The sequence below is a fragment of the Lampetra fluviatilis genome, chromosome 8 (assembly GCF_964198595.1).
Source record: "Lampetra fluviatilis chromosome 8, kcLamFluv1.1, whole genome shotgun sequence".
Classification (NCBI taxonomy): Eukaryota; Metazoa; Chordata; class Hyperoartia; order Petromyzontiformes; family Petromyzontidae; genus Lampetra; species Lampetra fluviatilis.
The window spans coordinates 11,061,408-11,078,037 of record NC_136282.1 but is presented as its reverse complement, the minus strand read 5'-3'; the positions used below and the strand labels follow the sequence as shown (position 1 = coordinate 11,078,037).

The window sequence follows — 16,630 nt, the reverse complement described above, 5'->3', positions numbered from 1 at the left end:
CCATAATACAGGTTTTTTTTTTATTTGTGTTAGATCGCGTTAATATAAATGTGTCGTTAAACCGGCCACCACCCCGACACCTCTATCATGCACAATCCTCGTGTTCGCTGCCCATTTCTCACGATGACAACAGGGTCCTGGATTAAGCAGGTTCTGCAGGCTGTGGTGAGAGTTCCCGTCAGCTCAGGGTGTAACGATTTGCGCCTCTCACGATTCCTTTGTCACGAAGTTGAGTCGATGGACGAATGCGTTAATTTGTTTACGTTGTCGTGAATACAGTGGCCACGAGTGGCTGCAGGGGGGTCAACGTGGACCCGCGAGAGAAATAAATCGACGAGCATCAATTCTCATCTTCTTGGTTCTTTCGGTAAAGTCACGTAGAATGTAAATAATAAAATAATAAAAATAAAACATAAATAAAATAATTCTCACGACGTTTCGGCCACAACGCAAGCAGCCGTCCTCAGGTGAAGAAAAGGTCTGTCGGAAAGACAGCGTCTGACGGCTGCTTTCGTTGTGGCCGAAACGTCGTGAGAATTATTTTATTATGTTTTATTTTTATTATTTTATTACTTCCATTCTACATGACTTTACCGAAAGAACCAAGAAGATGAATCCCTGCAGTCACGAAAGAAGCTTTAAATCGAAATCATAAATTCTCAGTCACACGTCACCTGAAGGGACGCATGCTGCACGCGACGATCGATGTTAACCTCGCGCATCGTTACGGCCCCGTCAGCGCGACGCCGCGACTTCGGCTTCGCGAACAGGAGGAGGACTTGATAATTGTTTTTTTTACCCTTCTATCTGGCAACAAAACTGACACCTTTTTACAAGGAGTCATGTTTGCATAGACCGCAATACCTGCAGTCATAATACAAACAAAAGACATAACTCTGATAATGTGCACTGTCCTTGAAGTTGTTTGGTCCACACCCGAGACAGCTTTCCTTAGAGCCTAGTCTCACATGGGTTGGACCAGATGACGCCAAAAGGCTTCAAGGACAGTGCACATTATCAGAGTTATGTCTTTTGTTTGTATTATGACTGCAGGTGTTGCGGTCTATGCAAACATGACTCCTTGTAAAAAGGTGTCAGTTTTGTTGCCAGATAGAAGGGTAAAAAACCAATTATCATATTTTTACTGGCAAATGAGGTTCCCATGGTGAGGAGGAGGACTTGGCTGCATTTTAAACTTGACGCACCTCAGGGCCCCGTGCATCGTCGACTCGCGCCACCAACGTGCGTGGCGGGCAGTGGGTCGTCACGACGGCCACAGCAACCGGGGCGCGCTCGCCGCGGTCCCTCGTGTAAGGGGTTGCTCGTCGTGAGGCTCCCTTCGTCTCTCTGCGCTTGCAGGACTCGGAGGAGATGTACACGACTCTCTACAGCACCAAGTGGTTCCTGCAGTGCTTCCTCGACAGAGTGAGTGCGGCGAAGAACTAAAGGTGGCGGCGGTAGCAGTGACGGTGGTGGCGGGTTCAACGGGGTCGCGGGGAAACACTCGACTCCAATGCATGAGTGTGCCGCGCGCCGGCGGGGTTATTAACCCTTTCCCGTTCTGATCATGTACGTGTACGTCATCGGTTTGTCTTCAGATTCCTTTCCGATGACGTACGTGTACGACTGTGTAACGTACGTCGTCAGAACGGAATCGGAAGTAAAAGGCTGTGCGGGAGGGCGTATGGCACAGTTTGGCGCCGGCTATCTTAGCGTGCGGTCGTGTCGCTACAGTTCTCTGCGGTGAGTACAATGTCTTTAATATCAACGGCGCTACGCCTCATCATCATGGGACCTCCTTTGCCAGTACCAAAATATACTAATAGGGGTTTTCCCCTTTTTTCTGGCAACAAAACTGACACCTTTTGCAAGGAATCATGCTTACATTAACCACAATACTTGCAGTCAGATGCAAACAAAAAACAATACTCTGATAATTTATGCATTGTCTTTGAAACTGATTGGTCCACACCAGAGACAGCTTTCTTTAGAGCCTAGTCTCATATGGTGTTCGACCAGATGACGCCAAAAGGCGCACAGTTCAAAGACAACGCACTACCACTAATAAAACATTTTTATTAAAATAAACGCCAACCGCTCGCGCGTTCCGAGATTCAGCGGTGAACGGGATCCCCACCCTGCAACTTGCAGGCATCTCAGAATGGGAAAGGGTTACGTCAGCCAGCACTGTCCAACAACAAACGCCATGCAGGGTCCCACGACGCGCGCTTGGAAAGACCGCCAACCCCTTGGTGATCGTCGAAATAAACAAATGTGTGAAGTCTTTCTGAAAAACTAGCCGTGGACCAGTTCATAGAGTTCGTTTAAAAACACAGGAGTCACGGTGGAGTCACGGCACATTAGTTAGCGCACTGTGCTTTAAGCCTGGCAACCCAAGGTGGATTTCCAGGCCACGGCTAATGCGAGTGGGGCGAGTGATATCGGAGCCGATCGCCCGCCCGATGGGAGTCGCGAAGTAAATACAAACAACCCCCGTGTTTAACACGGCGCGGGGAGACCTTCATCAAGCAGTGGACTAAAAAAAGAAGGGCTGTAGATCATTAAATGCTAAATCATTGCATGTGCATATTTATTGCTGACATCTGAACTGGTCCTCTGTGTCTTCGCTTCATCAACCCACACTGACAGGCACGGTAGACTTGGGCTGAACGACCCCTCAGATCGACGCCGATTGGGGGATAGCTTTCGTCCGACAGTGCATTGTCAAAAATGACTTTACTTAATTCTTATTTAATATTGCTGATATCCAAGCAGAACAAAACGCCAATAACATTTTGTCAGCCACTGATCAGAACTCATAAATATGCAGTCTCGGAGCATTCCTTACGAAGGGACACGTCATTTGACCCTTGTATCTTATTACTGACTTGAAATTACAAAACTCGATCGGCTAAAATTTCTCAGCTCAACATCGTGTATGAACCACGGTGGCAGTAAACACGCGAGCGGGCGAACAGAGTATGTACTACTGTACGGTCTGGTTCGGCTCGTTTTGCCCAGGTACCCTGCCAATCGTCATCAAACTCTGAATATCACCAGTTGCCAAAACACTCGTGCAGTTTGGGGGTAATTACGCCTGGGTGGGCCAATTCCTTTACAGCCTCCAGTCGTGGGGATGGGCGTGGTGGTGGGGGGGGGCATTGTGCCTCAACAGGTTGTTCCAGAGGGCATGTTGTGTCAGGGACGAAAAGCGAGATTACAACTTCGGCCCACAACATACCAAACAGTGCCATCTTCTGGTCTAACTCTTACATGGACCAAATGCAACAGACAACCGCTCAAGATTCAGTCGATGTGGGCACAGGCAAAATATTTTTGAAAAGTTGCTACCAAATCCGACATGGAAAAAGAATAGTTGTTATAATTGTGAATAAAAGTAAATTTTGCAAGAATCCAATTTAATGAATATGTTTTTTCATAATCCATTTTAACCAGCCAAAGTACATTATCTGTTCTGCCGAAATATATAATACTTCTAGTGGTGCCAAATTTTGCTCTGGCCCATGGAACCAGATGCGGTTTTGGGTCTTTGAGTACATTAACCTCAAATTTTAACATCATGTGAGTACAATGCATATTCAGGAGATAAAATGCAATATTACCTCGAAGTCAAGAGATTGAGATGAACGCGGTACAGTGTTTAACGCTAAGGTATGGCGGTTATGCATTAACTAGACTCTATTTCAGCTGCCTGCACCGTTACTTTAAGTTATCTTACGAAAAACTTGCAACGATTGTACAAAGACTCGACCTTGCGAAGCGCTTGAAGTTTATTCGTAAAGATTTTTTTTGTCCCCAAAACGCTTCGTTCTTTCAACGCCGAATATGCCGAGTCCAAAACAAAGACCCCCACAACGCAGTCTCTGGCCGCTCCCGCGCCTCCCGTGACCCTTTCTCGTCAATCGAACTCAGGCCGTGCGTGCAAAACTTCTACGGCTTTCTTTTCTTTTTGTACGCATCACATTTCTACGCGACGCGCACGGTGGCTCTCATTCGTAAATGGATACAAATGCCCCGTACGTACGCGCACAGCTTTATCTGTAGAGCGCCCTGATTGTGACCCTTTTAGGGCGACGCTGCCGTGGTTGTAATGGTTAAGTGCGATTCGATGCTGTCGGCGCCGCAGTTGAATCAGTGGTGCAAAAGCTTCTTAGACCCCCTTCCGCCTCCGTCCACCCAGAAGTATAAAATGGAATTTTCCTCACTTGATGCAGTAATTTTAGCTGTGACGGTCCCACCTGATGACGGAGACTTGTGTTGCCTCCGAAACGTCGTGATTTATTATTTTATTTTATTTCCATTATTACTTTTATTCACTTTCAATTTATTTTTACCTACGTGACTTTACCGAAACAACCTAAGAGTATGAATCCTTGCAGTCACGAAAGCTTCAAATCTAGAAGCATAAAATAGGTTCGCCGCAGTCCGTCGATCGTCAGGGTCGCGTGTCGCGAGGCAAAGCGTGGGTACTCCCACCATCTTCCCGACGGTTTCTGGACGGCGTTAGAGAGTCGGCCAAAACAGCCCCTACAGGGGCTCTCCAGGGCTCTGCCTAGTGGAGGAGGCCCTTCTGTCGACAGTGGCGTGAGCAGGAAATCTCAGCGCTGCACCTTTACATTTGATGCAATGGACCTGCCCGCCGCCCCCACAAACAGACGCCGTTCACGCTGGCGCTGCGGCTCTGGGACGTTTACATCCTGGAGGGCGACCGCGTCATGACAGCCATGGCCTACACGACGCTCAAGCTGCACAAGAGTGAGTAGCAGGGGCCCGTGGGAAATGTCTTTTGTCCGGTCCGACTGCCAGTGTTGGAAACCGCGAATTGAAATACGGTAAAATGCCAACTTCGTTCATTGATACATGATTCTACGATTAAAAATAATCAATTGCTCGAGTTTCCTGGCTGGCTGGGCTCCTCTCTACCCCAACTGTAGAGAGGGCCATTGCCACCAAAACTAGCTGGGTAACTGGCTGAACCGGATATCCCGCGTAACAAATAAACATTGATTTGAAACGACAACAGGAGCTCGGAAAACATAATATAAGAAGGGGTTGGTTCCATCTTGTTCTCAATAACAAGACTTTGTTCTGAAATATTTTTTTTGGAATTCCCTCCCTTCTATTTTCCAACCTTGCAACAAACGATTACAACTTAGATAGTGCTGTTTGTTGCTGGTGGCTTGAAGTTTTAGGACTTTGAGCCTGCGCTTGGTCACTGTGTTTAAAATATATTTACGTGTCATCTATGACCAGCGCATCTATTGAGCAATATTGTAGAGCAACGCTACCGCGGCATTGCACGGAGGGGCGCAGACCATCACAGCTGAGTTTCCATTTTCAGCATTGCTGCACAACATGGCTTTGAGACTTCCCAGTTAATATGCTTTGGCGGACGGGGTCCGTGGCATTCACCCGCGATGACCTCTACGTGTGACCTCGTCCAAGGCAGTAGCCATCCATCGCACGGCAGATGCGGCTGTCTTTTACGAACATCCCACAGTGCGTCTGGAGTCGCCAATCTCGTACCACGGACCACATATTTACGCTTCACTCATTCTCCGACGGCGTTTCAGATATTAACCAGGCCACTGCCGAAGCTGTCCACTGGCTCACCAACCTTCCACGTGAACATGTAAAACAAGGTCATTGTCGGCAGTAACGGTGTTTCATGTGTCTCAATAGCGTTTAATTAATCTCCTGGTCAAATAAATTATATTGACTGTTCAATCCCCACCAGAGAAAAGAAGTAGCAGCAAGCGAGTCATTTTCAATCTCATGCAACCCCCCCCCCCCACCCGGCCATCCATTTGTTTCCCGCATGCGTCACACTGGCCGTGTGCGTGCGCACCTTTGTTTGCCAGAGCGGCTGATGACCATGGGCATGGAGGACCTCATGGAATACCTGCAGGACAGCCTGGCGCAAGACTTCATGTACGAAGACGACTTTGTCCTGGACCAGCTGCATCTGTCGGTGACGGAGCTGCGCCGGATGAAGCTCGATGTCCCTCCCCCAGGTGACCCCCCCTCCCCTACTCGACCCGAGCCGCCCCCCCCCCCCCAGCCCGCTACAACCCTTCACACCATCACACCACCTTCCGTTCCTTCACGCTCGCTCTCTCGCTCACTCGCACGCTTGACGTTAAACCAACATCCACCCTCGAGGAGTCGTTCACGTGTCACTTCATATATTAGGGCGCCGCGCTGGAGAGATGTTAACTCCGTCAGCTGCTATGCAGGAGGTCGTGGGTTCGATCCTGACCCTGACGCCTGCTGCTGTATATTTGGAGTTTGCGTGTCTCTCTCTCTTTTTCTCTCCCCGTGGTCGCGTGAATTATTCTCCGGGTGCTCTGGTTTTTCCCTGCACATTTAGAATCAATGTATTTGGCCTCTATAAATGTCCACGTGATAAGCCACTTCTTTGAGCTGTTTTTGTGGCCAGGACACTTCTGAAAAAGACCTATATAGCTCAGTGGGCCTTACCCGGTAAAATACACAATTGTTTAGTTTTAGTAAAAAGTAAAAATAGTTTCGTTTTATAGTTTAGTTTACCTATTGGACTGCATTGGCAGTGGTGCGTAAACACAAGACTCAATGTAGCCCACCTTCGCCATCGTTTCGCACCACCTTGCGACTGAATGATGCACATGAAATATTTCCGAAGGTATCCTATCGTACATTATTAAAGAATTCAAATTTTACAGCAGTTGCTGCAAGGCCATCCAAACTATACACACACTCACCGTGAAAGTGTGAAGATCTGAAGATCACCGAAGCTTTTCGGCTCTTGGCATGCACTTCACCTTTCACGTCACTCAAACATTCAACGCCACAGCTCAAACCGCCGTCTAATTATAAATTCATTAATAGTGTGTGGTAACCTTCATGGACATTCTGTGTATGTTTCAGTTAAACAGCATATTTGATGCTGAGGGTGGCAGGGTTATTAGAAGCACGTCCACCGTGGAGATAGAGCGATGAAATCAGCTCATGTGCAGGTGCTTGGGTGGATCGTTACATCGCAGAAACGTGACGATGGTTTGGTGAGGCTTTAATCCACCGGTAGATTGACCGTGGCTGACGATGATGACGACGACGGCGATGATGAAATAGACTGCGGTAACATTCCGAAACACGAAGGCAGCACAATGCTTTCACGCCATTGCAGGGTTTCTCAGTGTAAAACTCTGGGGCAGGACAACAGCGCCCGGTGGTTTGTGAACACTTCGTCAAACTCACATTCGAGGCGGAAAGATGCAAAGTCGTATGAATCGCCAGTCGTCGGCGGTTGACAGCATTACGAGGTCACCGGGTGCATTTTTTTTTCTTTAATACACACGTATCGATAACAGCTCAATGCTGCGAATTTGTGTCAAGCGTGACCACCTTTACTTCGGTGACTTTGGTGCTTTGCTTTCGCGGTGTTTAAAATTAACCTCACTCGCGCCGTTCTTCTGTTTGCACAAACAGTCAGCAGGCTCTTGACCCTGCCCCGTGTTCTCTGCCGACGTTACAGCTTTGGCTGGTGGTAACGAACCTTTCTCAAAAATCACTCTTCCCTTTCCCGTTCCTCTAACGCTCGTGGGTCTTTCTCCTCTCCCCCCGCCACCATCCCTACAACCGCCACCCCCCGTGTGGCTGGGGGGGGGGGTTCATGGACATGCCATGTCCGAACCTCGCCGCGAGTTTGGCCCGAGCTGACTTTCTCCTCCTCGCATCTCTTCTCCCCCTTTTGCTCTTCTCGCATGCTGTCTTGACGGCTTGTCCACCTCCCCTAGTCGGCGGGTCGACCGCCGCCAAGGTCACTAGTGTTTAAATCGCAGGAGTCCTTTGCTCGCAAGGTATTCCCAAACGCTTCTCACAAGCTGTTTTTTTGTTTTACTTCGCGCACAAACATAAATATATGTTTTATACGTAACGTGCATGATTTTGAGTTTTTTTGTTTCGTTGACATTGTGCTCCATGGTTTGTGCTGAGGTGAAGGGGCAGTTCCACAAATTCGGCAAGCTCAAGTCAAAATGTAACAATAATTTAAATAACAGATTAGGGGAATCATTTTGAAGGTAATTATTGAGAGTTTTTGGAAACGGCTCGTTGATGGAATAAGTCGATGAAACCGAACGCACCGGCATCATCATGGTGTGGATAAAATAAAATAAATCTTGTCCGAGTACGTCCAACACTGCGATGTTTTAATTAGCATATCTCCCCTTCTCGGAAAAGGTTGACAAGTAATTTCTACACAGTCCTATTTTGTGGACAGACTTGGTGGCCCAAGTGAGAAAAACCAATTCGTTCGTAAAATAATGGTTACCGACATTGGTAATTTGGAATGTACATCCGTAATAAACATGGAACTGCTCTTGAATGGGAATGATTCATCTACTGCATGATGAAATCAACATTTACGTATATGACACCATTGCCTGAGGTGTATTTGCCATCTCTGAAATAATTAGCATTCACTATATAACGTCCGCATGACATTTTTTGCTGATAATACTGTTTGTGAAGTACGCCGTAAAAACGAACGTAAAATTGATTCAAGAGCCTCCAAATCATCTCAACTGCTTTGCCCTCACCATCGTTTGCAGGTAAAGAGGAAGATGGGTCGATTAAGTCGCGGAAGAAGGACGGCACGCAGCTGTCGACCGACTCGGTGAGACGAGAAGAAAATGGAAAGAGCAAGTCCGTGAAGGCGTCGTCTCGACAGCCCCGCAATTCCTCTGCGCAAAAAGAGGAGCCTTTGGAGAAGAGGTTGAGCAAACAGAAATCCGCGCGTGGAAAGCCAAACAAACCACCTGGTCAGCGCCAGGAGGAGGCCTCGGAGGAAGCGACCGCGAACAAGGCGGCGGCGGGCGACGGGCCGCCCAGGGAGCACACGGCGGCGTCGAGAACGAACCGCGACGGCAGCGACGAACGTGCGCCGGAGCCCGCCGCCAAAAAGCCGGCGGAGAGCTTCGTCAAGCGATCCTTCCGGCGACGGAAACCTGCCGCCACACAGAGGGAGAACGGCGCGCAGGATAGGGGGCCAGGAGCAGCAGCAGGAGCAGGAGGAGGAGGAGAACAAGACGCCAAAAACGCCGACTTCGTGGCCCCCAGCTGGAAGAAGCCCGTGACCGGAAGCGCCGGCGCGCGAGCTCCTGGGGCACGCTCCGGGGCGGAGAACGGCGCGGTCGTGAACGGGAGGCCGCCGGCCAGTGGCGGCGCGTCCACCGCGAGGCAGCCCCTGCACCCCAGGGCGGTGGTGTCCGTTGACTCGATCCGTCGACAGAAGGAGCAGCGCAAGGATAACGTCTCCTATTACGATAATTTGACGGAGGGCGAGGCGGCCGCTGTAGACAAGCGGCGAGCGCGCATTTACTCCAGCGATTGGTCTATGAACGATGACCTACACGAGGGAGAAGGAGACAGGAAAGAGAATCGGCTGTCTGGACACTACGGGAGAGAGGCCCAGCCCGTGGCTGCCGGTCCTGAAAATCATCACGCTTCGCGTAACACGTGGATGCAGAATGGGGATGACCTCTTCCCAGGGAGTCCTAGCAGGAGGCAGCCACCGCCGTATGAGAAAGCATCCTTAGCACCCTTCGCAGGCAGTGAGAACATGCCAACGAGTCCACGGTTAGCCTCGGGCGACTTAACTCTCCCAGGAGCTCAGTGGAATTCAAATAGTAGTTTAGCCGTTCATCAGGAGGGCCCCTTGAAAAGGCCACAGGTGATTTCAAATGGTCCTTCGAGCCCCAGGTCAACTGGAATGTATGGGCAAACAGCTTACGCTGAATACCCAGACAACACCCTGGCAGGTAACCAGCGAACCAGCAGACCGCCTCCTTCCTATCCACACCAACATCACCAATACCACCAATACCACAATCCACAGACATCCGTCAGACATCCGCCGGCATACAAGGACGCGCGAGGCGCGCAAGGCGCAGCCAATCAGATACCCTACAACCACGCCGACGTCATAACCCCTGCGGGCTCCACATCCAACCTGCGGCCCCAAGGGCGGCAGCTGCCGATCTACCAAACACCGCCGGGTTACCACACCAAGGAGGCGATACCGCGGGATCTGGCGCCGCCACCGCCTTCGGATTCGACCGTCGCCTCCGCCGCCGTAGCCGTGGGGGGAACTCGGCAGTCCAAGCAGGACAACATCTCCTCGTACATGGCAGCGGCGGCGGCGTCACGATCGCCACGATCGCCACGGGAATTTCCGCTGGCACCGGCGGGCGCACTCGCGGACAATCGTCAACCCCCGTCTCTCCGGTACTCACGGCACATGGCGGCGCGCTCCCCGACCGGGGGGCCGCCCATGTTCCACCAGCCGCAGCAGCCGCAGCCGCCGCTCGTCGCTCACGGCGCCCAGGGCCAGCGGCCGCGTCTCGCCGACGCCCCGCGGTCTCCCGGCGTCGATCAGCGGGCATGGGGGGGCGGCGGTGGCGGCGCGGGGTTCTACCAGCCTCCGCCGAGCCCGCAGAGGCCACCGCCGGGGCCTTGGGCGCACGAGCACGGGCGACGCGGCCCAGCACAAAGGAAGGCCGCGCCTGCCCGTAACCCGGCAGAGCCGATGGTCGTCAAGTCCGCGGGCTCAGTTGAATCCCTGCTGATATAGAGCGGCGACGTCCAGTTTGCCCGCAGTAGAGGTGGGTTTTTGTTGTTTTGTTAAAGCAACGTTTGCGGCAAGAGTTGCCACCTTTTTAGAGGTACAAAAATAAAACTGGTACATACCATAGGAAGGGGGTGGTTTATCTCAATACCGAAAGGAGGGGAGAACTATATTACATAAATGTCTTGAGTGGTGCATTATTACACGGCTGACAAAAGCCGGGACTTTTGAATGTCCCGGGGAAGACTTTGCCCGATTTCCCAAGACCTTAGTAAGAGGATGTCCTGGGAAAACCAGGACAGGAAAACCAGGACAGGTGGCAACCCTCCTGTGTGTATGTGCCTTGCAGAAGTTGTGGCTGCCCTGTGGCCTGTTTGAAAGTGACATTGTGCTGAGGGACTGCTGCTGCTTCAGATATCAGTTCGTTTAGCTCTGCTGCGGATAACAATGGTGGGGGTTTTTAAAAAAATTCAAATTCGCGGTGACTCATTCGCTTGGAACGACGAACGCGGAGAAGGGGGGGGGCTATGACGTCATCAAGAAAGTGTTAAATATCCCATCGGTGATGAAGCCTGTTGTCCCTGACTAACTTGGGATTATTAGACTTGGCTTTTTAAGAAAAGAGACTCAGAAATTAACCCGTGTTTGTCATTTTTTATCTGGACACGTGGATGTCACGTGTGAAACGCGGGTAACACTGCTGTAAATTGAAGAGTTTATTTTTAAATACTTTTATAAAATGTTGGAAATAAAATGTAAAAATTGCATTTTGTTTACATTATAGTTAACCTGTGGTCTGTTTTGGAGAGAGAGAAAACACTTTTTAAACTCTAAAATGATCATTGTTTTAAATTTGGGAAGGGGTGGAAAAAGATTGTATTTTTCACGGACTACCTGTGTACACTGGAATTGTGCATAAACTGTATTTATTGTATAATACTATATGCGACTGATAAGGATTGTGTCACTTTCTGTTAATTTTTTTAACTTGCACATCATTTACGGTGCAGGAGTGGCTGAATTTATTTTTGCAAAAGAAAAAGTAGATTTTTCGATTTAAAGCTTTCGTGACTGCAGGGATTCATCTTCTTGGTTCTTTCGGTAAAGTCACGTAGAAGGGAAATAATAAAATAATAAAAATCAAACATCGTAAAATACAATTCTCACGACGTTTCGGCCACAATGCAAGCAGCCGTCCTCAGGTGAAGAACAGGTCTGTCAGACGCTGTCTTTCCGACAGACCTGTTCTTCACCTGAGGACGGCTGCTTGCGTTGTGGCCGAAACGTCGTGAGAATTGTATTTTATTATGTTTTATTTTTATTATTTTATTATTTCCCTTCTACGTGACTTTACCGAAAGAACCAAGAAGATGAATAAGTAGATTGTACGTATTACCGTCGCCACGTTTGACTCTCGTTCATGGTTATCAGTTACTCCGGGGTTTTTTTTCCAAACTGTTGGATACATTTCCATCATCGGACGTGTTCCATTTCAAAAGAGCTGTCTAGAATATTTTTTTTCTATCAAGCCTATGTGCAACCTTCATAATTGTTCAAATATAAAGCGTGTACAATTACAATTGTGTTTTGAGTCCGTCAATATTACCAACAGGATTTTTTTTTAAAGCAAGCAACTCTCTGGACCGGTTTTCACCTTCTGGGTCTCATCAGCAGGCAGACATCTTCATTATTTCTGAATTGCGAAATGTTATTTTGCAAAATAGAACACTCCATGTCTGAGTCACAATTGCATAAAACATCTGAAGTAACATTTCGCTTGACACGGATTTAAATAGCGGCTCAGGGAATTAAGGTGTTCTATCCAACTGGACACAGATTATTTAGACTTTAGGCTAAACAATACTCGAATTATAGTGAAGCTCCAGGCAGGCTTCGAGGCACCAGAGCAGAATACGGATCTTCTGGGACATCAGACCCCTTGCATAAATTAATTTAGCAGAGCATGAGCTAATAATAATGATAATTTACAGCCGCTAGTCAATCCACTGTTAAGATAACACTCGACACTGATGTAAGTACGGATCTACAATTCCATGATTCACACTCATTGCGAGCGATAGAGCGGGCATGCAGTAAATCTAATTTAATAACCACTTTATATGTCACTGCGTGATTTGTTACAAATCAAATACCCGTGCAAAAATATATGTAGTTTAAGCACACTTAATCAGCGGTGTATGCTAGGCTCAACAAACACCCCGCTGCAGAATATGGATTAAAAAGTACAAGATATACATACAATTTAACCCACGCGTATTTCTGAAAATTGCTACACACGCCCAATAAAATATATCTGGGTAACGCGGCAGTGTCGCACAACTGATCGTCGTGCTGTATGATGGAGGAGCGAAACTGCACGAGCTGGTTCCCAAAGCCATCTCGTGGCGAACCGACCTCGACAGTGGCATTGAACTCTTGAACATTTTGCTGCGAAATTCAAGAATTAGAAGTAAGCAGACAACAAATCATAATCTTGCCACGTGGAGGCGCTGTAGCTTACGGGGTAGGACTCGAATCAGATGCATTTGATCTGCAAGTGTCTGAACTATAATTTAAACTAAACTTTTTACCAGGTAAAGCCCACTGGGCTATGTAATTATGTCAGAAGCGACCTGGCCACAAATGATAGCCCAATGAATTGAGCGTATCAAGTGCAAATGTATAGCAGCCACATACTCTAAACCAGTGGTTCTTAACCTGGGTTCGATCGAACCCCAGGGGTTCGGTGAGTCAGTCTCAGGGTTTCGGCGGAGGTTAATTTTTCCAATTAATAAGGGTTCGGTGAATGCGGGTTCGGTACCTCCAAAAAGGTTAAGAACCACTGCTCTAAACGCATGTGGATTTTAAATGTGGATGGCAAAACTGGGGGACTCTTAGAACAATCCACGTGACCGCGGGGAGAGAGACACGCGAACTCCAAATCTACAGCAGGTGTCATGGTCAGGGATCGAACCCACGACCTCCTGTAGACCAGGCGAGGTAGTTGACATCTCATTTTGCTTGAGGAATGCTGTGTGCATGTGTAAAGTAGTGTCGCTGCCTTGAGGGCGAAGCGTAAAAGACAACTGCTTGCGTACGTCACTCCTGGCACAAGGAGCTTCTCTGTCTTGATATGGTCATTGGTCTACTCTTCCATGCTGGATATACGTCTTGGAAGAGGTGTGAGTACCCACACTTGACCCCAGCTCACACGCGACCATTACGTTTTGCACGTGTAACACGCAGACCGAAACATGAAGGCTTCTTCACAATTCCAGCAAATCGCCTGATGAGGCTCGTTGTCATCAACAGCGAAACGTCGTACTCGAATTGTCAATATTGTGAGTTTACTCTCCCAACACACCGGTGTGCTGAAGTAGTAACTAATTAATCTTCCTGGTTCTTTCGGTAAAGTCACGTAGAAGGGAAATAATAAAATAATAAAAATAAAACATAATAAAATACAATTAGTAACTAAAATACAAATAGTAACTAATTGGCACTTTTTTTGTCAACGTGACACATTTTTTTACTGATTGGCCGTGTCGGGTGGTGGAGAGTTGCGACACATTTATAAATAACACGATCGAACCCAAAAACCTTTATTATGAATAATATTGGTCGCGAAAGCCTACGTGTTAAACTGGCACTTTTTGTTTACGTGACAAATTTAACTAATTGGCTTTGTCGGGTGGTGGCAGGTCAACGACACATTTGTATATTTACGCGATCTAACCCCCCCAAAAAGCCCCATTGTGGCATCGCCTCTGGCTGAACGGTAACAAGCCGTGCGAATCGATGGTGGTGGTGCTTGTGGAACAATGCTGAACGAGCTACATCATGGGACCTCCCTTGCCAGTCTATATCAATACATAAGAATTTGTCTTCTTGGTTCTTTCGGTAAAGTCACGTATAATGGAAATAATAAAACAATAAAATAAAAAATAATAAGATAATTCTCACGACGTTTCGGCCACAACGCAAGCAGCCGTCCTCAGGTGAAGAACAGGTCTGTCGGGGAGACAGCGTCTGAATGCGCTGTCTCCCCGACAGACCTGTTTAATTATTTCCATTCTACGTGACTTTACCGAAATAACCAAGGAGATGAATCCCTGCAGTCACGAAAGCTTTAAATCGAAAAATAAGAATTGTTTTTACTCTTTCTGGCAATAAAACATGTGTTAAGACGTTAAAACACCAAACCGAAACCTTTTGCAAGGAATCGTGTCTGCATTAACCACACATGCGTGTTGGTGGACATGCCACCAACAAGTCTGTTGATGCTCGACGGCCAAATCTCTGTCTTGTTGACAGCTGGAGTGTCGTGCGTTCGGTTCGCGAGTCCACGGTGTCGTTTCTTTCAGAGGTAGGACGGAAGGATATCTAACCAGAACCTCCGGCGTGACCTTGTGTAGACAGAGGGGGGGGCCCACAGGGCAGCGTTAAACATTACGCCGAACACGGAAACAATAACCAACAACCGTGGGCTCTATATTTGACTGTCGTGAATTTGCCTCTCGTTCGATGGTTCTTCTAAGACTGGCGGCCCCACTCACAATATACACAGAGTGAAAACCACCTCGCCATCATCATCCGTGCTGCTGTCAGCACGTCACCTGTTTGTGTGTTTGTCTTTGTGTGGCGAATTTTCCACGATGGTTCGAAATGTGTGGCGGCCCTCGCAATGCTGATGTCATTACTGCTCGAGTGTGAGAAACGGACGTGTCAACTTCACCCTTGACTTCAGAGTTCAGAAGACGGGGCAACAGGAGAAAAATCACGCAATTGCCGGCAATGAACCTAACATTTCATACAGGCCACCCACGAGATAAAAGTTGGAATCAAAACGGCACGCACCTTGTTTGTGTGTGGTGTGTGTATATAGTCGGGCGTGCTGTTGGCCACCCAGCACCCTTGTGTACCGTTCCGGCCTTAATAGGTGCTCGCTAACAGCACTTGCCCCAGCAGTCTGTTAAGGCTATTTAGTGAGAATCTTTCGATTTAAAGCTTTCGTGACTGCAGGGATTCATATTCTTGGTTCTTTCGGTAAAGTCACGTAGAAGGGAAATAATAAAGTAATAAAAATAAAACATAATAATCGAAACGTCGTGAGAATTTTGGTTGTATTTTTATTATTTTATTATTTCCCTTCTACGTGACTTTACCGAAAGAACCAAAAATATATTGGGAATCTGTGTGCGTATAAAGTGGTGGGGAGCGGTAGCGTAGCGGTTAGAGCACTGCGCTACGAACCTGGCCACCCTGGCGACCCGGCCAACACCGGTGACGATCATCAGAACCGGTCCTGGACCTCCCCTAGGTCGACTCAGCCTAAAATGAGTACGTGGTGCGGTGTGTAAACATCGCCATTGGGGAGACAAAGGCGGTCGGGCGTGGGTGGTGTTTTGCCACCCCAACCTACTCGCTGCTACCCTAATAGCACTTGCCCCAAAAGTCTGTTAAGGGGCTCTCTGCCTTTGTGTGTATATATCCGTGGCGCATGTTACACAATGAGGTTGCCACAAAGCCGCTCCCAGAGTAAGAGACGCTCGCACGCACAAAGCGGTCCCAACGCTGTACACGAGACCCACTTGCGTCACTTGGAATTTGGACCCGGGCAGCAGCGCACAATGGGACCGACAGCACTTGCGAATTGTGTTTTTGTTTCGTTTACATCCACCGTGGAATGTGTGTCGGAGATGGCGCACCTGGGTAACACCACCACCCCCACTCCCACGTCTTCCAGGTTTTGTCGATAGCAAGAGGGAGTTTTGGGGGCAAGTGATATTGAGCAGCTCTTAAGACAATACCAAGGCAAAGATTTCCCCCCCAACTCCCCCCATAGTCTTAAGAGACTGTTGGGGCAAGTGCTGTTAGCGAGTAGCAACCTATGAAGGCCGGCACGGCAGACGAGGGAGGTGGGTGATCGGCATGACGCGCGGCCGCCTTTGTCTTCCCAGTGCTGATGTTGTATACACACTGCACCAAGTACACATTGACTGG

The 16,630-nt window shown here is 48.4% G+C and overlaps 1 protein-coding gene across 2 annotated transcripts in view; it reads left to right on the top strand.

Moving 5' to 3' along the window:
• LOC144933866 (uncharacterized) overlaps positions 1 to 11,837 on the top strand; it is a 69,330-nt gene extending 57,493 nt beyond the window's left edge. For both annotated transcript variants that reach the window (XM_078859109.1, XM_078859110.1), the window contains 4 exons: positions 1,360 to 1,425; positions 4,677 to 4,776; positions 5,883 to 6,035; positions 8,613 to 11,837. In XM_078859109.1, the coding sequence (XP_078715235.1) occupies positions 1,360 to 1,425; positions 4,677 to 4,776; positions 5,883 to 6,035; positions 8,613 to 10,633 (2,340 nt within the window). In that variant the 3' untranslated portion in view covers positions 10,634 to 11,837. The remainder of the gene's footprint in view (positions 1 to 1,359; positions 1,426 to 4,676; positions 4,777 to 5,882; positions 6,036 to 8,612) is intronic.
• The last annotated feature ends 4,793 nt before the right edge of the window (positions 11,838 to 16,630 follow it).